This window comes from Dioscorea cayenensis, chromosome 17 (assembly GCF_009730915.1).
Source record: "Dioscorea cayenensis subsp. rotundata cultivar TDr96_F1 chromosome 17, TDr96_F1_v2_PseudoChromosome.rev07_lg8_w22 25.fasta, whole genome shotgun sequence".
Lineage (NCBI taxonomy): Eukaryota > Viridiplantae > Streptophyta > Magnoliopsida > Dioscoreales > Dioscoreaceae > Dioscorea > Dioscorea cayenensis.
The window spans coordinates 21,597,679-21,621,827 of NC_052487.1; the positions used below are offsets into that span (position 1 = coordinate 21,597,679).

At 37.0% G+C, this 24,149-nt stretch overlaps 1 protein-coding gene across 1 annotated transcript; it reads left to right on the top strand.

Annotated features, from left to right (window-relative positions):
• Window positions 1-6,198: 6,198 nt before the first annotated feature.
• LOC120281286 (receptor kinase-like protein Xa21) lies at window positions 6,199-22,485 on the top strand. The gene is made up of 3 exons (XM_039288147.1): window positions 6,199-6,771; window positions 6,878-8,047; window positions 22,150-22,485. The coding sequence occupies exons 1-3, from the start codon at window positions 6,199-6,201 to the stop codon at window positions 22,483-22,485; spliced, it is 2,079 nt and encodes a 692-aa protein (XP_039144081.1).
• The last annotated feature ends 1,664 nt before the right edge of the window (window positions 22,486-24,149 follow it).

Consider the following 24,149-nt stretch of genomic DNA (forward strand, 5'->3'; position numbering starts at 1 on the left):
TTTATGTGTTTTGTCTATTTTATTAAAAATCCAGAAGGCTATTTTATTAAAAATCAATGGACTTTTATCTCATGGTCGATTTATTTATTTATTTATTTATTAATTTATTTTTCAATAAAGTGGATAAACCACAGAATTATTGAAAAAAAAGAAATACATGAAATTGATTTATCTTTTTGAAACAATAAAAAAAAAGATGGACTACATTTCCTTTTAGCTATGAGTTTCAAGTTTTTTTTTTCTTGTGATTGAAATTCTGGGAAATTGTCAAGGATGATATCTTTAAGCTTTGTGAGGATTTTTATTGGGGAAGAGCCAACCTGGAGAAAATTAACTGGTCGAATATTGCGTTGATATCTAAAAGCCAAAACCCTGAAGATCCTTCGCATTATCGTCCGATCAATCTTATTAACTCTACCCTTAAAATTCTTTCAAAGCTTCTGGCCAACAGACTTGGGGGCAAGATTGATGAGTTGGTTGATACGACGCAATCCGCCTTCATTAAAGGACACTGTATCATTGATAACATTGCTTCTGCGCAAGAGCTTATCTTCTACATGCAGAAGAACCACCTTCCTGGCCTCATCTTTAAGGTGGATTTCACTAAAGCATTTGATACTGTTGAGTGGGGTTTCTTGCTGGACCTTTTGAAAGCGCGGGGCTTTAGTGATAGGTGGGCGGGATGGATTAATTCTATCCTCCTCTCTTCCAAAGCCAAGTTTCTCATCAATGGTACACAAACTGGCTATGTTAGATATCGGAGAGGTCTAAGGCAGGGGGATCCTCTTTCTCCACTGCTGTTTGCTCTAGCTGTGGATGTCCTCAGCACCATGTTCAATAATGCTCTAAATTCGAACATCTTACACGGGGTTGCGTTAGGTCATTCTGGAGTTAAGATGTGTCATCTACAATATGCGGACGATCTCCTGATAATGACAACTGGGGGTGGGGAGGACCTCAGGATTATCAAGCTGATTCTTTACTTATTTGAAGGTCTTTCTGGATTAGCGGTTAACTCAAAAAAATCATGCTTGTACACCTCTCGGAGAAATTTGGATCCTCAAATTCATCTCGCTAGGACACTACACTGTTGTTCGGGGTCCTTGCCTCTCACCTATCTTAGGATTCCCATCTCGGGTGGTAGACCAAGGAAGCAAGTTTGGGATGTCCTAATTGCTAAAATCAAATCAAGGTTGGAGGCTTGGAAACCTAAGCTCCTTTCTTTGGGAGGAAGGCTCACGCTAATTAACTCGGTGCTTACTGCGATTCCCACTTACTGGATGTCGATCTTCAAGCTCCCGTGCTGGGTCACTAAGAGTATTGAGAGAATTAGGAGGGATTTTTTGTGGTCGGGTCCTGAGCACCAGCATCATAAAATTCGGTTGGTCAATTGGACTAGGCTTTGTCGACCAAGAGAGCAAGGAGGATGGAATATTCTTAATGTGGCCAACTTCAACAATGCCCTCCTTGGCAAATGGTGGTGGAAGCTTATCTCAGGAAAACGGTGGTGTGGTGAGGCTATCTTTCGTGAAAATTACTTTAAGAGAGCCCCTTGCTGGAACCTGTATCAGAAATATAGTTGTAAAAGATCATTTCTTTGGAATGGAATTATTCAAACATTACCTGCTTTTAGAGTGAATCTTGTTGCGTCTGTGGGTAATGGGGCTAACACACTTTTCTGGTTAGACAATTGGGTGGAGGGTCGAGCACCTGCAGACATTTGGCCTCACCTCTTCCAAAGCGCCCCCAATAAGGAGGGCACTGTCAGGGACTTGGCTGGTAGAGCTGGGGGTCCTCCTCTAAGGATTCCCCCTGTATCAAAAGTATTATTGACAACCTCACCAACAACCAGTCCCTGGATCGAAGGCATTGGAGATTAACAACGAATAAGGTTTTCACTGTTAAGTCCTTCTATAACTTCCTAAATGATGGCGGACTTCGGTGTCGATGGACCCCTATCATCCTTAAAGGCTTTTGTCCAAACAAGGTTAGCCTGTTTAATTGGCTTGCATTGGATGACAAGATTCTGTCCTTAGAGAACCTTGCGTGGAAAAGATGCAATTTTGTCCTAACGACCACGTGTGTGATGTGTCATTCGGCGGTTGAGTCATCTAATCATCTGTTAATTCTGTGCCCTGTGGCTCGTCACATTTGGGATTTCTTTGGACAGCTTTTTGATGCCAGACGTAGCCCCGATTCCTTGTATGATTTATGGGGAAGTTGGCGTAACACTCTTAAGAAATCCGTGGCATTGTTTTGGGACTTACTGCTTAGAGCTATTACTTGGAATCTTTGGCTTGAGAGAAATGCCCGAATTTTTACTTCTACTTGTACTGCAACTGCTACCATTATTATTAAAATCATTCATATGGTATTGTTATGGTTGAATGCAGTGCCAGATTCCAAAAAGGCAAAACTGAAGGAGCCGATGAAGAAAATCAAGCGGAGTTTGGAGTTCCTCTCTTCTAGAGATGCGGAGCCAGGTGCTCCCCCCGAGCATGATTCTTCCCCGAGAGGTGTCTAGTTGCTGAGTTAGTGTTTCCCTAGAGAGATTCTCTCTCTAGGGGGGGATCTTTTTTGTTTCTGCTTTTTGCTCTAGAACATTTTGTCACTAGTGTCTTCCACTTCTTGTGGGCTGTTTGACACTGCGTTGGTTCCTTTGTTGTTGTTATCAGTTGTTGTTTTTCTTAATATACGCGTTTATCCACCTTTTATCAAAAATCAGACTGAGGGTCGTAATCGGTAATGTAGCAAAGATAGGGTAATATTATAGGAATACTAGGGAATAATATGCAATATTATTATTATTATTATTATTTTGATAAAAATATGTAATATTATTCATTCATTGTTTATTGTGTCCTTTGCATAAGGAGTGGTATTGTTCACTCCTTCTAAAGCTTTATATGATATAAGAGATTTACTATCGTGAAATTATAATTTCCGATATATCATTTTGAAACTAGACTCGACTGGACAATCAATACTCTGCGTGTTAACCCGCCTCACATGATAAATCTCTACGGAGTCATTAAATCCCTATAATTAAGCATCACTGTATTTACCTACCTTTTGACACTCTTCTCTGATGCAATGCTTGTGGTTTTGTAAAAAGTTAAAAAGTGACTAATAACATGAAAACAGTAGATCACTGGTAGAATATTCCTTTAAATGAGTTTTCAAATGTACACAATCCCCATGATGGAAGAATGACAATTCATTGTAAGTGGAAAGTTGAAATTCAACGACTTTTCAAAAGAGTTGGTAGTTTGTACATTTTATAAATAAAATAAAATAAAATTCCTAATGTACACCACAGTGGGGGTGAATATGGACTTCTAATGGAAGACACATCTTATCTCATAGGATAGAATGATAGAATAGACAGATTCCCTGCAGATGTAGACTATAAAATGAAAAATGGACAACCATTATTTCAAAAGGTTGAAAAGACATTCTGTCAAAAGAGAACAGGTAGCTCTCATGCCCATCGGAAACTTCGTTAGTTACTCAACATCCACATCATTTAACCAAAAGTAAAAAGACCTACTGATAAAGCGGGTTTATCATCTGTCAAAACAAATGTAAACCATGGTCCTGCTTCCCCATTTGTTCTCTACAAACCTGGTTCTTCGCTCCTTCATCTTTCTATGAATCATAAATGTCTGAGGAATCAAAGGCTAAGGAAGTTTGACTGGAAATATGCCTATCTATGTGGCTAGAACTACACCAAGCAGGGCATTCGTTTCTCACACGCAAGGAAGCATTAATCGAACCAAACAAGAAAATGACCCGAGAAGTCTTCCACTTTTGTATTCCAAGCATAGTAGATTTGAATTTAACAGTTGAGGAGGAAACAAAGTACCCACATCTTCCGTGTAAACTGCTCTAAAAAAATGGAGCATTTTTATAGTAAAAATCCCCGTTTTTATTATGTAAATTATTTTTTTTTAATAAAATAGGTAAATCATTTATTTATTAAAAGAAGAGAACTGTAACAAACAGAACAAGAAAAAAAAAAACAAAAACAACAACAAACAACAAACATCAAACAAACAGAGACAGAACACAAGCACGACTAGTATAGAAGACAACGACAAATTTATTGTAAGAATTCTCGTTTTCATTATGTAAATTTTACTTCATTGATAATTTATCAAATTAATTAAGTTTATTTTTGTTTGATAAAAGTGAACAAACCAATAATTTATTGAAATGAAAAACAATTAGTACAAAAAAATAACAAATTAAAACAAACAGTAAATTAGAAAAGAAAAAAACATAAAAAAAAGGAAAAAAACGCTAGGACCAAATAGAGTTAGGAGGCCATGTGATGCACTCCTGAAGTCCATACACTACAAAAAGGAGAGCAAGCCCTAGCTGAGAAGATGAAATCCGGAGAAAAGTGACAAAGATTTACTCATGCTGTCAAAGATGGTGGATCACTCATGATGTTATTATACTAAAATTATTTATATGTTTTTTGTCTGGATTTATGCTGCTATGAACCCGCATTATCAAATACCTACTTACTCAATCCAGAACCTTAAGCGCTCTCTTATCTTCTTCCTAAGTGAGTGACCGATTGAGCACACCAACATCACGGCAGAACCATCTCAAATTAGTTAAATTGTCTAATTCTTCTTTGGATATTTACTGTCTGTAGTATAACAAAATTAATAAAAATAAATAGATCACAACTAAAGTTGGAGAATTTTATCATAACTCAAGCGTAATCTTGATTTTCTAGACCCATCCACTGATCCAAGTGACACCATACACAAAACCTTAGACTCGAGTTGACCTCTCTCACCCCTTCTATACAAAATAAAATGAATGATCAACCTGACATTATTTTTTGGGTACCCCTCATTCCTTCAACCATTAATGCTTGCCTCCATATTGGTTTTTCCTTCACTCATCGTGGACCGTGTGTGGTCTTCCTCATATTTATTAATTTTGATTTTTTATCCTTTTATTCATTTTGGTTTTTTCCTTGCCGCTACTTCTTTATTTTTTTTTTTTTGAATAATAGACGAAAAACGTCCTTTTTTTTTATAAATATAAACAATACTAAACAGTATTGGAACCCGGATATATAGTATATATACAGTATAAAAATAATATAAAAAAATCCCAGTGTGAGCGATGTATAAAGCAGATGACGGGAACAGATCTTGTGGGGGAGAGATTTGAACCCATGACCTCCCCCTTACACTTTGATGTCATACCATTGGGCTACTTTTTTATCTCCCCAACTTTTATCCATTATAAGTAATAGTTAAATTGTAGTTTATTTTTTTAAAAAAATAAATATAAATAAACCACAATTTTATTAGAAAAAAAAATTAAACAAAACAAAAATAATAAAATAAAAATAAAAATAAAAATATATAGAAGTCTCATCAGAAGTGAGGCACACAAAAGAAAAAACAAAATAAGAACAACAAAACAAATTTAAAAACCAAGTTGTACTTCTGTTAAAAAACAAATAAATATTTTGTCAAATCCAATCACTATTCGAGTTCTTCTTTTACTTTTTCCATGAATGAATAGATCTCAAAGTGAAAATTCAAACCATATTTCATGAGATGAGATCACTTCGTAGACTAATGAAAACTAAGAAAGTCTCAAATTTCCTTTAATACAGGAGTAGATGCTCCTGATGTCGGTCTAAGTAGGCCTGAGATGTCAGACGGTATCTTTCGCCCACTTAGCTTCTTATCTTTATTTATTCTTTTTCTTGCTTTTGTTTTTCTGTTCTTCTTCACCTCTAGTGAGAGATGACTCTATCCCTGTATTTATTATTTATCCTTGTACTTCTGCATTTTATTTCAACAACTCTGTGGTTTATCCATATTTATTTAAAAAAAAATTCCTTTAATACAGATTACTGTCAAACTTACCATGGATGGTTAACAGTGAAAACAAACCAACGAAGACCAAGATGAGTTGGATGAAAAGAATCGTACAGCATTAGGACGTGGTCTAGGAGACAACATCATGATCACGAAAGGAGTATGAAAACAAGAAATAAATTTGATAATGGACTAGGAATACCAACACCTTAATTGTAGAAAACCAGCAACTTAATTATGAACTACAGGACCAGATTGCAACCTCTGATACTATAAATAACCTTTATAATAATGCTAAGCATCCTTGCATTCTAATAGAGATTTTAACTAAGAAGCTAAAATGATTGTGCATCTCTTTGTTCTATTCCTCTGCTCAAAATTAGTAGTATTGTCTGGAGCCAGACTGCATGGAAATGAGAACGACCGGTTGGCACTTCTAGCTGTGAAGGAAGGACTAAAGCAAAATCCTAGCGGGGCTCTTAGCTCATGGAACAACAGTAACCATGTCTGTGACTGGGAGGGAGTGACATGCGGCAGCAAGCATCCAGAGATAGTCATAGCTCTCAACCTAAGCAACCATGACTTGCAAGGCTCCATATCTCCATTCATAGGTAACCTTTCTTTTCTCAGAAAGATAGATCTCATGAACAACGCTCTCCAGGGAAATATCCCTGGTGAGTTAGGCCGGTTGCACAAACTGCAATTTCTCAATCTTGGCAACAATTCACTTCATGGTGCAATACCTGCCAACCTGAGCCATTGTTCCAGTCTCAAAACTATGGTATTAGAGTACAACCAACTTGGTGGTGCCATCCCTGTGGAGCTTGGATCAACACCAAGGAAGCAACAATCTCACTGGAGTTATTCCTCCTTCATTCGGGAATCTCTCTACTCTTATGTTATTCTCTTGCATGTATAATAATCTTCAAGGAAGCATACCAAAGGAGCTTGGCAAGCTTCCAAAACTAAAATTCTTTCAAGCATCAGCTAACACACTCACTGGTATGATTCCTTCCCAGTTGTTTAATCTCTCGTCCTTGTTTTACTTCAGTGTTGGTAAAAATCACCTCCATGGCACCCTTCCACCAAATTTAGGCATCCAACTTATGAATCTCCAAGTCCTTTATTTAACCGACAATCAATTTAGTGGACCCATTCCTGCTTCATTGCCAAATGCCTCCAGTCTCCAGGAGATTGATTTATCACTAAACAATTTTAGCGGAAAAATTCCTAGCAACTTTGGGAGTTCACAGAGTCTAGTTAATATCCGTCTCACTGATAATCAACTTGAAGCAAACAATGCTGATGATTGGAAGTTTCTTGATTCTTTGGCCAACTGCAGCCAGTTGCAAGTCCTGCTTTTGGGTTTCAATCAGCTAGGAGGCATATTCTCTAGCTCCATAGCCAACCTCTCAACCACACTACTACAGACTCTTAGCATTGCATTTAACCCAATAACAGGCAGTATACCTTCAGAGATACAAAACCTAGTTAATCTAAATGATTTACGTATGCCATACTGTATTCTTACCGGTGAGATTCCAGATAGCATTGGAAAACTTGCTGGTTTGCAGTTGTTGAGCTTGCCTGGCAACCAGTTTACAGGGAAAATCCCCTCCTCCATTGGCAACTTGACTCTGTTGAACACCCTTTACTTGTTTGAAAATGGCTTAGAGGGTCCCATACCTGCAAGCATTGGGGAACTTCAGCAGCTAAGGCTCATGGTACTTCGCAGCAATAGGCTTAATGGAAGCATACCCAAAGAAGTGCTCAAACTGCCATACCTATCACAACAACTTGATCTGTCTGACAACTACTTGGAAGGACCTCTTCCCCTTAAGGTTGGTAGCTTAAAGAACCTCATGAGGTTGGCTATTAATGGGAACTTGTTGTCTGGTGAAATCCCCACAACACTTGACCAATGCCAGAGCATGGAATATCTCTTTTTGGATAACAACTTGTTTCAAGGAACCATCCCTTCAGCATTAACTCAAATGAAAGGACTTACAATGCTAGGCCTCTCAAACAACAGATTGTCAGGTGCCATTCCTCCATCATTTAGCAACCTAAGAGGCCTGCAAACGATGGATCTTTCAAACAATAACTTGTCAGGGTCCATCCCAGAGTCTTTACAAGACCTCCGTTCATTGATCTACTTGAACCTAACTAACAACCAGCTGACAGGCAATGTCACGCCCCGAACCTGGCTCCCCAGGCCCAGTGCACTGACAAACGGCCACACACCCACCAAGCTGAGGCCCAGTGAGGCATGTAGGGCCTCAAAACCCGTTTCTCAACAAATCACAAAAAGTCTAACAGAGAGCAAAGGCTAGAAACAAGAATGGAGTTCAGCACTAAAAGAAATAACTAAGTTGTCTTTGCGAGTCATGTACAAATTTAATCAAATAAAAACTATGCCCACAACAAACGGGACTTATTACATGCTAAGAAGATTGACGTGGCTCCAACGATCCTGCTAAGCTATCCATCACCGACCTCTACTCCCCGATCCGAAAGAAAAAAATAACAACAAAATTTATGAGCTTGACAGATCTCGAGTAAGCACCCACTAAAAAAATATAGTGATCACTTATCAAAAATCATAATTTAATAATTTGCAAAAACCAACCATAAGTTTAATTCACTTAACATAGATGTCGAAAAATTAAGCATATAGGTCCCCCAAACAACTATTGCCCAAAACAAATCACAAAAATTCATATATTTACCCTCGGTGACCCGAGACAAAAACAAAAGTCATATTTTTTTACCCTCAGTGACCCTGAGCCAAAAATAAACAAAAGGCCGATATTCTGCACCGACGGCAAGCAGTGGGAAACTATAGTTTCTAGAACAAAATACGTGTCGACACGGTCAGTGTTTAACCCCCAGTGACAGGGTTATTGCAAAGTTAGTTGGGGACTAATTTCTATATCAAAGTACTTTATATTCGCAAAGCGATGAACTAACCAAAATTCAAAACAAGCAAAGTACAAGAATTTACAGTAACATGATCCCATTTTTGTCATATCAAAATACACCAGTTAATGGAATACAAACATGAACAAATAATAAAATTAATAATATTCTTTAATAAAAAATTAAATAAATACCTGCAATTCAAAATAAATAAATAATCTGAATTTAAATACATGAACTATTCATAAATTAAACAAATATCTGAAATTGAGCATTTGCTGATATGAATAAAGAAAATTCAGATTTTAAATAAAACATCACAAATTCAAAAGTCAAATACTCTGAATATGAACAAACGAATTATTTAAAAATTCAAAGTTTTTAAAAGAATCAGATTTGCTTTGATTGCTGGAAATCAGAGTTTAAATAGGGTATATAATAATTCAAAATTTAAGTAATCTAACATTTAAATAATTTCTAAATTTCTTAGTTTAAAATGTCTTTAATCCAAAATATTTTAAATGATAAATTCGAAATTAATTATACGGATAAAATCAGATTCAGAACAGTAATTTAATTTATAAAATGAATAATTAAAATGATTAAATTTACAAATTTAGCTAGTGTCAAATAACATATATACATAGCATAATTTATATGTGGGATACTTACCTAAATGTCTCACAACTCCAAGACTCCAAATCAGATTATCCAAAATCAAGCACTCGAAGGATGCCCTAACAAACATAAATCATGTGCATAAATGAACGAATAAACACAAAGGTTGGTGAACACATATCAAATTCCTTAAGGTAGTCTATAGGGTGGAAACTAAGGATGAAAAATAAGTAAGATCTCACAACCACAATAAAATTCAAGCACCTACCCTTGATCTTTCGTCACAAAAAATTCAACGAGGAACAAAAATATCAAAAGCACCGCCAAGGTCACCACCACGACACAAGAAGAGATAGGGTTTCCTCCGATTTTTCTACTCTCCTTTTAATTTTTTTAAAACCAAAACAAATATCGCGTGAGGATCCTCGCTCAGGGTGTTACTGAACGATAAATCGATCCGGAGGTCGGGATAAGATAAGGGTCTCCTTTTAAAAATATAAATAAGTAGATAAACTTATCTAAAAGTAATTTCAAATTAATTAAGAGGATGGGGTCCACAGGCAAAGTACCAGTAAGAGGAGTATTTGGAAATTTCACTGGAATTTCAATCTTCGGAAACAAAGCCCTTTGTGGAGGCATTTCACAACTTCACTTGCCTGCATGCCCTAAGGAAGCAACTAAAAAGAGAAAAGGAAACCATTTTTGGCTTAAAATTTTCATCCCAATCAGTTCTTTTATACTTTTGTTTGCCTTACTTGCGCTTGCCCATCGGAAACGTAAGGCAAGAAAGGCAAACTCGATGAGGTCTCCACTGGAGGACAAATATCCTAGAATCACTTATGAAGAGTTGACAAAAATAACGGGTAAGGTTTCTCTTAGAAAATCTCATTGGAAGTGGAAGATATGGTTCTACGTACGAGGAAGCCCGGATGAAGGAACAACTATGGTGGGTCGTGAAGGTATTCAAACTTCAAGAAAGAGGTGCTTCAAGAGTTTCTTAGTCGAACGCAATGCATCGAGAAGCATCCGGCATCGCAATCTCATCAAAATCATTACTTTGTGCTCAAGTGTTGATCACCAAAGCAGAGATTTCAAAGCTATTGTCACACCCACCCCTTCTACCGAGGTAAATGTGGCACCCATCAGTTAAAATTCCCTTTTAATCTGAAAACCCGATCACTCTGCTTTTAAACAAAAAGCGGACTCTACAAATCACTAATTTACAATTTTTTTCACCAAGTACGAGGGTTCAAATACATAAATACAATAAATATAATTACTCTAATTTGCGGGTACAACCGCTACAAGATCATGACACCAATAAGAAGAAAGAAAAGAAATGAGGGACCCACTGCAGTCCTGGACTCAACCCTGACTAGCTCTATACTCGATCAGGCAATCTAGGGTCATGCTCCCTCGCAGACTACAGAGACATTCAGCTTGGTCGGTAGTGGCTTTAATAATTTCAAATACTAAAATACTGTATATAAAGTATATAAATACCAACTGCTTAAATAATTTTCCAACTTTTCCAAAATACTAGAATTCTAGCAAAATACATTTTTAAAGAACTTTTGAAACATAAATTCATCATAAATCAATGTCAAAATAACTGATAATATAAAACCATTCTCAAATCCATAGCCCCGAAAACTCTCCCCGACTTAGCCGTCGCGACTAGGGTTGGGAGCCGTCAAGGTCTTCGCATCCCTTGACGTTAGCCCATCGGTCCTGCGTGGTGACCCCGGGATCCCGATGTATCATCCAATCGTGGCTCTACGCCTCCCACCGATCCGACCAATCAACAATCGAGTCCACCACGCCACCTCTAAAGGGCCGGCCCGTGGGAACCCACTACTGCAGTAGTCGGGCCTTAGCCCGCCGTCACCATCCAAACCAACATGTAGATGCAGCAACAATACAAACTGTATAAATCATATCACATGGTCCTTATCCAGGACATTCACAGTACGATACATGCATAATATCAGTAAAATCCAAATACAAAATACCATTCCTATGCCAGGAATGAAAACCAATTCCACAAATATTGTTGGTAAAACATTTTAAAATGCTCACATGATTTCACAAATCATTCCAAATCAAAGCATATATAACCATCAAAAATAAATACATGAATTGAATAATTAAATCACATATACATGTATTTCCACTATTCACAAATACGTATAATTATACAAAACTGATGTATCAATACGATTGTCAGGAACATCAACGGCAAGTAAATATACGTATATTTCAATATTATATGCAAATTAAACATTATAAAATGAAATAATTAAACAATTATTTCCAAAATACTAGCCATTAAACAATTATTTCAAAATAATAATAATTAATCAATTATTTAAAATAATAGCCACTACCAACTCACCTGGTGTCCTTGGGTTAATTCCCAGACCTGGAACTCCCTCCTAAGCCTGAACAACACCTAACAGAATAATATAATAAAAATAAATATCACATTGAAACCCAAAAGAAAATACAAAAACCAGTAATTGACTCTCTAATTGGGCCCACTTATTCCAATCGGTTAAAACTCGGCCTCGAATAGTTAAATCGGTCTCCAATCTGCACTTAAATTAACTTAATTTAGAGCTAAACACTGCTGAACCAATTTGAACCAAGATCAATTCCACTGAACCAAGTTTAATTGCACTGAACCAAACTCAATTTCACTGAACCAGATTGAACCAACCCAATTCTTATACAAAATTTCCTGGACCAACTTGGTTCAACCGAACCCAAATTTTCTTGAATTGGTTCAGCCAAAAATCCTTAGCCCAACATCCAAACCAAGCCCAAATCAATCTCAACCAACTCAAATTAACCAAACAATTCAATTCCAACCACACTCAATTTGATTTGATCAAACCTAGACCAAATTAATTCAATTAAACCCAACCACACCAATTCTCATTCAAACCTCAAAGTCCATCTCAACTCTGATTTGATCAAGCCCCTAACTCAACCAAATCAATTCCAACTTCTGTTTAATCTAATCAAATCAATTGACTAACTCAACCCATTTCAATCCAACAATCATCATTAACATCTTTAATCATCATAATCATCAATTTAATTAACTAAAACCAAAATTTTTAATCTCGATTGCCAGTAAACGCTACACTAAGAATCCGCAAGATAACTCCACTCAATCCAAAGCAATTTTCATCATAAATACAAGGTTTTTTCGATCACAAATTTTCATCTCAAAACAACACCCTCATCAGCCTCATTAATATTTCTTCAAATTCATCAACATTTTCATCAAATCCAACCATATAAATACATATATATACATGCATACATACACATGCTAAAAACAATACAAGGAAGCTTCTTACTAAGCCAAAGTCATCCTCCCATGACTTTCACTCCGACGATCTCCAAGTCCCTCTCCTTAAAACCTCAAATTTCTTCCCATTTCTTCATAACCCTCGGGTTATCAGAAAGCAAAATGGTGGAGAAGTAGCATGTAACAACACTCAAGCTCTAGATTTTTCTCCAAATTTAACTTTCAGCTGAAATTTACATTTAGTCCCTCAAAAACATAATTCCTTACAAAACAGCCTCTCGAAAAACTCACAAATGGTCCCCTGAATTATAAAATAGTATTCTCAAAAGATCCTTTCAAATTATCCAATGGTCCTCTGAAGTATAACACAATATTTCCATACGATCCCTTCAACTTACCTTTCGATCCTTGGTTTCCATAAATATTTTATATCAATCTTTTTCTATTACCTTTTAACCCAAAAATCTTTTATAAACTTTTACACCTAAGTCCTTGTTCGGCTCCACTTGGGGTTTCTCAACAATATTACTCAGAGAAAAATCTCATCGCAACTATAGTAATACTCTAATATATTTTCCAATGCTAATCACGTGTTCGTAGTATATAATCCTTCCTCTTAAGAAAATTCTCGTCCTCGAAATTTCCTTTAACATACATCAACTGATATCACCTCAATTTCACTTACTTGTTCAACTGCTTTCTCTTGTTCCAAATATGCTCAATAGTAACAACAATACCGCTGAAAGGACGTCCAAGTATCCACGATGACTCAAAGTGAACCCCGATTCCTTCTATACGGTGTTATACATGGTATACAACACTCTTCCTGATGTGTTACTCCGCTTCCTCACTTCCAAAAACTCATACAATAAAATAATCTAGATTTTCCACAATCTAGAAGAAAAAGCAACTCTCTATTTACAAGTAGGAATACATCACACTCGAGATACACAAGTGGAATACAAACATCTCAAGCACAAAGTGTAGTACAAACAAAGTTATTCCACTATTCACAAGTCTCATATAACCATCGAACCTCATCCTTGTCTCATGCTGTCTCAGTGGCTCAACCTTTCCCTTGCCCATCAGCCAACTCGCCGCACTCATAGTTAAGGACCGCATGGGCATCATCACATGCCGCTGCAGAACTCCTCGAAACCCATACCTCCTTCCTCACTCCGCATACGACTCGCCCAGCGTAAAAACGCTCCACGTAGATATTCCTCACCAAGCAACTATAGAGCTAAAAATCTCCGTATTCATAGTTACCACATAACGAGCTTCAAGGGACATAAACATCGCTCATCGCTGCTCTTGATTACTGTGTAATAACAGTAACTAGAAGACGCTCGAGGCAACAAGAGTAGAGCCAGAGGGTACTTGAGCAAGAGATTATCGGTTTCCATCTCTTCTTCCCCTCTTTCGCTCCTCTCCTCTCCTCTCTCTGCTCCCTCCACTCTCTATGTTCTTCTTCCTCTCTGATCGCTTCCTTCCGTGAAATATCTCTACTCCTTTTCCTATTATACCTGGAGGAGGTCCTCGCCCACGGCCTCAAACGCCTTGGTTCCATTACTCAAAAATCCTTAAGACACTCAAAATCCCACTCGATCGAAAAATGCAAGTATGATCTTCTCCTCTATTTAAACACAATTAAACCACACCCGTGAGGAGTCGGCTATAATTCATCCAAATTCGCATAAATCAAGTCTCGAATCAACGTCACGCCGACACACCTTTTAAGAATCAATGTAGGTGATAAAGAAGACTCGTTACTCACGCTAAATCCTCATATCTTAAAACATGTGTACGTCCAAAGTATCTTTCAAATCACAATGCAAATCATCGTGGTGCCACCAACAAAGAGAATGCCAAATACCCTCTTCGCAACTTTTAAGTAAACTTATTTTAGATAAAAACCAATTCCACAATTATCTCAACCCTGCGACCCTAATCACACAAGCACCGCCTCCGCCTCTTCAAATGTCAAAACCTACTATCGCCCTCTCATTCCAAATATGCAACTTAGGTTTTAACCCCGATCGAGAGTCTTAATACTTCTACCGGGCCCCTTAACTTTCTCGTCTAATCACTACTAAAACCTCTAAGTCTAGATACGACTTCTAAACTTTAGTGCCTCGATCACAAACCCGTAATCTCTACCAACCAGTGATATCTCCAACCCACAGCTTCCGATACCAAAAAGATGTCACACCCAATTCCCTTCTACCGAGGTAAATGTGTGGCACCCATCGCTTAAAATTCCTTTAACCTGAAACCGACACCCCTGCTTTTAAACAAAAAGCGCACTCTACAAATCACAATTTACAATTTTTCACCAAGTACAGTTCAAATACATAAATACAATAAATATAATTATTCTAATTATGGGTACAACCATGCACAAGATTCACTACACCACAAGAAGAAAGAAAGAAACGAGGGACCCACTCGTAGCCCCCGGACTCAACCCCCGACTAGCTCTATACTCGATCGTGCAATCTAGGGTCACGCCCCCGTACGCCTCAAAAGACATTCATCTGGCTCCAGAGCGGCTTAATAATTTCAAATACTAAAATACAAAGTCAGTATATAAAGTATATAAATACCAACCGCTAAATAATTTTCCAACTTTTTCCAAAAATACTAGAATTCTAAGAAAAATACATTTTTAAAGAACTCAAAACATAAATTCACTCATAAATCAACGCTAAAATAACTCGATAATATAAAAACCATTCTCAAATCCATAGCCCCGAAAATCCTCCTCGACTTAGCCGTCATGACTAGTTGGAGCCGCCAAGGTCTCGCACTCGACGCTGGCCCATCGGGTCCCGCACACCCCCGGATCCCATGGTATCATCCAATCGGCTCTCACGCCCCCACCGATCCGACCAATCAACAATCAGTCCACCACGCCACCTCTAAAGTGCCGGCCCGCTGGAACCCACCATCACAGAGTCGGCCTCAGCCCGCCGCCACCATCCAAACCAACACGTAGATGCAAAGAACAATACAAACCCAGATAAAATTATATCATACGGTCCTTATCCAGATATCTGACAAAGACGTATACACGCATAATATCAAGAAAATCCAACATAAAAATACCATTCCTAGCCAGAATGAAAACCAATTCCACAAATATTGTAGTAAACATTTTAAACGCCACATGATTTCACAAATCATTCCAAATCAAAAGCATATATAACCATCAAAAATAAATACTATGTAATCAATAATTAAATCACATATACATGATTTCCACTATTCACAAACACGTATAATTATACAAAACCGATGTATCAATACGATTAGTCGAAATATCATCGCAAAAGAAAATATACGTATATTTCAATATTATACGTAAATTAAATATTATAAAATGAAATAATTAAAACAATTATTTCCAAAATACTAGTCTTCATTAAACAATTATTTCAAAATAATAATAATTAATCAATTATTTAAAATAATAGCCACTCACCAACTCACTCTGGTGTCCTTGCTAATTCCTGCACCTGAACCTCCTAAGTCTCGAACAACACCTAACATGTAATAATATAATAAAAATAAATATCACATCGAAACCCAAAAGAAAATACAAAAACCAAGAATCGACTCTAATTGGGCCTCACTTATTCCAATCGGTATAAAACTCGGCCTCTGAATAGTGTAAATCGGTCTCCAATTGCACTTAAATTAACTTAATTTAGGCTAAACACCGCTGAACCACTCTGAACCAAGATCAATTCCACTGAACCAAGTTTAATTGCACTGAACCAAACTCAATTTCACCGGAACCGTATCGAATCCAACCCAATTTTATACAAAAATTTCCTGGACCAACTTGGTCTCAACCGAACCTCAAAATTTTCTTGAATTGGTTCAGCCAAAATCCTTAGCCCAACATCCAAACCAAGCCCAAATCAATCTCAACCAACTCAAATTAACCAAACAATTCAATTCCAACCATCACTCAATTTGATTTGATCAAACCTAGACCAAAATTAATTCAATTAAACCCAACCACACCACTCCTCATTCAAACCTAAGTCCATCTCAACTTGATTCGATCATAGCCCAACTCAACTAAATCAATTCCAACTTGCTTAATCTAATCAAACTCAATTGGACTAACTCAACCCATTTCAATCCAACAATCACTGCATTACACACCTTAATCATCATAATCATCAATTTAATTAACTAAACCAAATTTTAATCTCTCGGTGCTACAAAGAACGCTACAAAGAATCCTGTAAAGCAACTCCACCAATCCAAGCAATTTCATCATTAGAACAAGGCTTTTCTCGACACAAATTTCATCTCAAAACAACACCCTCACGGCCCCCATTAATATTTCTTCAAAATCATCAACATTTTCATCAAATCCAAATCCATAAATACATATATATATGCATACATACACATGCTAAAACAATACAAGGAAGCTTCTTACCAAGCTAAGTCATCCCTCCCATGAGCCTCACTCCCGACGATCTCCAAGCCCCTCTCCTTAAAACCTCAAATTTCTTCCCATTTCTTCATAACCGGTTATCGTAAGCAAAACTGGTGGAGTAAGAAGACGTAACAACACTCAAGCTCTAGATTTTTCTCCAAAATTTAACTTTCTACCGAAATCTACATTTAGTCCCTCAAAACATAATTCCTTACAAAACAGCCTCCGAAAAACTCACAAATGGTCCCCCTGAATTATAAAATAGTATTCTCAAAAAGATCCCTCTTTCAAATTATCCAATGGTCCTCTGAAGTATAACACAATATTTCCATATGATCCCTTCAACTTACCTTTCCAATCCTTGGTTTCCATAAATATTTTTATATCAACTCTTTTTCTATTACTCTTTAACCCAAAAATCTTTTATAAACTTTTACACTTAAGTCCTTGTTCGCTCATCGGGTTTCTCAACTATTACTCAGTAGAAAATCTTACCGCAACTATAGTAATAAGTACCCATCAATATATTTTCCAACAGCTAATCACGTGTTCGTGGTATTATAATCCTTCTTTAAGAAAATTCCCTAGTCCCCGAAATTTCCTTAACATACATCAACCGACATCATCTAATTTCACTCCCCTACTTGTCTCGAATCGTTTCTGTTCCAAATACTGCTCAATAGTAAATAACATACTGTAAAAGGATGTCCAAGTATCCGTCGATGATCAAAGTGAACCCGATTCCTTCTATACGTAGTTATACATGGTATACAACACTCTTCTGATGTGTTACTCTGGCTTCCTCACTTCCAAAACTCATACAATAAAATAATCTTAGTATTTTTCCACAATCTAGAAGAAAAGTCAACTTTATTTACAAGTAGGAATACATCATAATCGAGATGACACAAGTGGAATACAAACATCTCAAGCACACAAGTGGTAGTACAAACAGTTATTCCACTATTCACAAGTCTCATATAACCATCTGAACCTCATCCTTGTCTGCATGGTTTCCGGGTTCAACCTTTCCTGCTCCACTGCTCAACCGGCCGCACCATAGTTGCGACCGACATGGCATCACTCACATGTACGTCTGCAAACTCCTCGAAAACCCACATCCCTTCCTCACCGCATACGACTGCTGCCCAGGTGAAAACGCTCCATGTAGATATTCCTCACCGAAAGCAACTATAGAGCTAAAATCTCTGGTATTCATAGTTACCACACAACGAGTCTTGTGGACATAAACATCATCGATTTTGCTCTTTTGATTACTGTGTAATAATGTAACTAGAAGATGCCGAGGCAACAAGAGTAGAGCTAGAGGGTACTTGAGCAGACTTATCGTTTCCATCTCTCTTCCCTCTTTCGCTCCTCCTCTCTCTTCTCTGCTCCTCCACTTCTCTTCTATGTTCTTCTTCCTCTCTTTGTCACGCTTCCTTCCGTGAAATATCTCTACTCTTTCTATTATACCTGAGGAGGTCCCTCGCCTCACCGTCGTCTAAACGCCTTGGTTCCATTACTCAAAATCCTTAAGACACTCAAAAATCCCAATCGATGAAAAACGCAAGTACTGATCTTCTCCCTCTATTTAAACACAATTAAACCACACTCGAGGAGCTCGCTATAATTCATCCAAATTCAGACAAATCAAGTCTCGAATCAATGTCACGCCGTGGACACACCTTTTAAGAATCAAATGTAGCAGTGATAAAGAAGACTCGAGTTACCACGGCTAAACTCCTCATATCTTAAACACGTGTACGTCCAAAGTATCTTTCAAATCACAACGCAAATCACTCAGTGCCGGGACCAACAAAGAGAATGCCAACACCCTTCTTTCGGCAACTTTAAGTAAACTTATTTTAGATAAAACCAATTCCAATAATTATCTCAACCCGTGACTCTAATCACAAGCAGCATCGCTCTCAGCCTCATAATGTCAAAACCTACTATCGCCCTCCTCATTCCAAATATGCAAATCTTAGGTTTTAACTCTGATTTTGGAGAGTCTCAATACTTCTACTCGGGCCCTTAACTTTCACTGCTCTAATCACTACTAAACCTCTAAGTCTAGACACGACTCTAAACTTAGGCCCGTGATCACAACCCTGCAATCTCTACCAACCAGGGATATCTCAACCTCACACCTCGATACCAAAAAGATGTCACACCCACCCCCTTCTACCGAGGTAAATGTGGCACCCATCGCTAAAATTCCCCTTTAATCGAAACCGAGCACCCCTGCTTTTTAAACAAAAGCAGTAATCTACAAATCACAATTTACAATTTTTCACCAAGTACGTTCAAATACATAAATACAATAAATATAATTACTCTAATTTTATGGGTACAACCGCTGTACAAGATCATGACACCAATAAGAAGAGAAAGAAAGAAGCGAGGGGACCCACTCTAGCTCCCGACTCAACCCCGACTAGCTCTATACTCGACCGTGCAATCTCAGGGTCACGCTCCTGCAGCCTACACAAGAGCATTGGTCGGTAGTGGCTTAATAATTTCAAATACTAAAATACAGTGTATATAAAGTATATAAATACCAACTGCTTAAATAATTTTCCAACTTTTCCAAAATACTAGAATTTAGCAAAAATACATTTTAAAGAACTTTTCAAAACATAAATTCATCATAAATCAAACGTCTAAAATAACTCGATATTATAAAAACCATTCTCAAATCCATAGCCCCGAAAACTCCTCCCGACTTAGCCGCTGCCGCGACTAGGTTGGAGCCAAGCGTGTCTGCACTGACGTCACCCTACGCTGGCCCCTGCAGGTATGCGACCCCGGATCCCTGGCCGTATCATCCAATCGTGGCTCTACGCCCCCACCGACCGACCAATCAACAATCGGTCCACCACGCCACCTCTAAAGGTCGGCCCGCTGGGAACCCACTATCTGCAGTAGCTGGCCTTAGCCTCGCACCATCCAAACCAACATGTAGATGCGCAAAGAACAATACAAATCAGTATAAATCATATCACACGGTCCTTATCCAGACATTCACAAGACGATACGTAGCTAATATCATGAAAATCCAAATACAAAAATACCATTCCTATGCCAGAATGAAAACCAATTCCACAAATATTGTTGGTAAAACATTTTAAAATGCTCACATGATTTCACAAATCATTCCAAATCAAAAGATATATAACCATCAAAAATAAATACATGAATTGAATAATTAAATCACATTATACATGTATTTCCACTATTCACAAATACATATAATTATACAAACCGATGTATCAATACGATTGTCGAACATCAACGGCAAGTAAATATAATGATATTTCAATATTATATGCAAATTAAATATTATAAAATGAAATAATTAAACAATTATTTCCAAAAATACTACCCATTAAACAATTATTTCAAAATAATAATAATTAATCAATTATTTAAAATAATAGCCACTACCAACTCACCGGTGTCCTTGTTAATTCCTGCACTGAACTCCCTCCCTAAGCTCTCGAACAACACCCAATGTAATAATATAATAAAAATAAATATCACATCGAAACCCAAAAGAAAAATACAAAAACCAAAGAATTGACTCTCAATTGGGCCCACTTATTCCAATCGGTTAAAACTCGGCCTTGAATAGTTAAATCGGTCTCCAATTGCACTTAAATTAACTTAATTTTAGGCTAAACACTCGCTGAACCAATTTGAACCAAGATCAATTCCACTGAACCAAGTTTAATTGCACTGAACCAAACTCAATTTCACTGAACCAGATTGAACCAACCCAATTCTTATACAAAATTTCCTGGACCAACTTGGTTCAACTGAACCCAAATTTTCTTGAATTGGTTCAGCCAAAAATCCTTAGCCCAACATCCAAAACCAAGCCCAAATCAATCTCAACCAACTCAAATTAACTCAAAACAATTCAATTCCAACCACACTCAATTTGATTTGATCAAAACCTAGACCAAATTAATTCAATTAAACCCAACCACACCAATTCTCATTCAAACCCAAGTCCATCTCAACTTGATTTGATCAAGCCCCAACTCAACCAAATCAATTCCAACTTTGGTTTAATCTAATCAAATCAATTTGGACTAACTCAACTCCATTTCAATCCAACAATCATCATTAACACCTTTTAATCATCATAATCATCAATTTAATTAACTAAACCAATTTTTAATCTCGAATGCTACAAGAACGCCTACAAGAATCCGACAAGCAACTCCACCAATCCAAGCAATTTCATCATCAAAATATGCGTTTTTCGACACAAATTTCATCTCAAAACAACACCCTCATCGGGCCCTCATTAATATTTCTTCAAATTCATCAACATTTTCATCAAATCCAACCATAAATACATATATATACATGCATACATACACATGCCAAAAACAATACAAGGAAGCTTCTTACTGCTAAGTCATCCCTCCCATGCGAGCTCACATCCCGACGATCTCCAAAGTCCTCTCCTTAAAAACCCTCAAATTTCTTCCCATTTCTTCATAACCCTCAGGGTTATCAGATAGCAAAATGGTGTAGAAGAAGATGAACAACACTCAAGCTCTAGATTTTTTTCTCCAAATTTAACTTTCAGCCGAAATTTACATTTAGTCCCTCAAAACATAATTCCTTACAAAACAGTCCTGAAAAACTCACAAATGGTCCCTCGAATTATAAAATAGTATTCTCAAAAAGATCCTTTCAAATTATCCAATGGTCCTTGAAGTATAACACAATATTTCCATATGATCCCTTCAACTTACCTTTCAGTCCTTGGTTTCCATAAATATTTTTTATATCAACTCCTTTTTCTATTACTCTTTAACCCAAAATCTTTTTATAAACTTTTTACACTTAAGTCCTTGTTCGTCCACTTGGGGTTTCTCAACAATATTACTCAGTAGAAAAAAATCTTATCGAACTATAGTAATACCCTGAATATATTTTCCAACAGTTAATCACAGGTTCAGGGTATTACAGCTATAGTCTTTGAATACATGCCTAATGGGAATTTAGAGACATGGCTACACCATGGAGACAACGAGCATCAACAATTGAATCACCTAAGCCTAATTCAAAGACTGAACATAGCAATTGGTGTAGCTGATGCATTGGATTATCTTCACCACTACCTGCCACCCACCACTCATTCATCATGCACTCTAAAGCCGAGCAATGTCCTCCGTGACAATGACATGAATACTCACCTTGGTGACTTTGGGCTAGCGGGTTACTCTCGAGGTGTGAGCAAATCCTTACGGGATTCAAGTAGCTCCATCGCCATCAAAGGAACAATTTGATATGTGCCTCCGTGTATTCTCCTAACTCTATCTCATATATTCCTATGTATGTTTTTAGGACTCGGAACCAATAACTATTTATGGATACGTAGTATGGAGCAGAGTCCGTATCGACATCCGGGGATGTTTATAGCTACGGTATCATTCTTTTGGAAATCTTCACAGGAAAGAGACCTACAAATGATATGTTCAATGAGGGCATGAGCCTTCAGAACTTCGTTGAGACAGGATTGCTTCAGACAATATACCCTGAGATCATAGACCAAACAATTCTTTCGTGACATAGAACTTAGTCAAGACAATAGCAATGAGCGTATGATGGGGATGAATGAATGCTTAATTTCAGTGATTGAAGGTTGGTCTTGAATGCTCCGATACAACACCAAGGGAGAGAATGAGTATGAATGATGTTGCGAAAAAGATGCGATAATCCGAAATGCATACCCTCGGACTATGAATGTTGGCATACCTATCAAATCACCGCAATTTGCATTATTGATTTCCTATCTATCTAATTTGGTGCAAATTCATAGAGAACACTTTGATTGTGAATTGTTGGATGAGATTACTGAATCTCAAGCTCTTGTATTCATGAATTTCTAGTTATCTTGAATAAGATCTATGAATAAATGCAAATAAGAATAAAAACCTAAAATTAGCACTAAAAGGCATGGATTTATTAGTTCAAAATAGCAAAAACAAATCTATTTGATGAACACAATCAAAATTGAAACACAAAATCATCAGATTCAACATACTCCAAATGGAAAAACAAAAATGTAGATGTAGAATTACCTCGAGAGAAGATGAATCGAGGGAATCGCCAAAGAACGTGAGTAACTCCGATGAGAGATTGAGACCCCAACTGCACCATTGAATTCAAATGCCTCGGATTTTTTCTCTTTTCTTTTCTTATTTTTATTCATTGATTTCACTTGTTTTGACGCGAGAGAAAGAGCTAAATGTACCTAAAAACCATTAAATATTTTATTATTTTATTAAAATAAGAATTCTTAATTTTTACCTCTTGGAGGCCCAAAATTTATTTCAAAGTCCAAGTCAGGCTAAAGACTATATATAGAGAGAGAATACGCAATCTAGGATGTCCTAAGAACATCCCAGATTTACAAGAGGCAGAGATACAGAGAAAATGAGAGATATAAGAACAAGTGGGCTGATGAACAGTTGAATGAACAGTCAAAAAACATGTAGTTGTACCCAACTGGTGGGTATGGTCTTTTTTGTTGGGTTTTTTGGAAATCAAATTCAACGGTTGTAATTGATCGAACTACGATGTTAATAATGATTGGACGATTCAGATCAAAATACTGTGCATCCAACTTTTCACTATGCCACTGTTCTCAATAAACTAAATGAAAAGCTTCTGGCACTGTAGTATAAATGATCAAAAGCATTGGGTGTGAATCCAACAGTCATGACCAATGTTCATAGATTTCAAATTCTATTAACAACGTTCCTAGTTGACGATCCCTCATATATATATACATTATATTTAGATGAAAATTAATCCTTCAAGTTCTTTGTACTTGCCCGTTTCAACTAAATTAAGAAATTTAGTTAAAATTAGTTAGTAATCTATATATTATAAAAATTATATTAACTTTTCAAAATTACATTTATTTAAAATATACTTTAAAAAAATG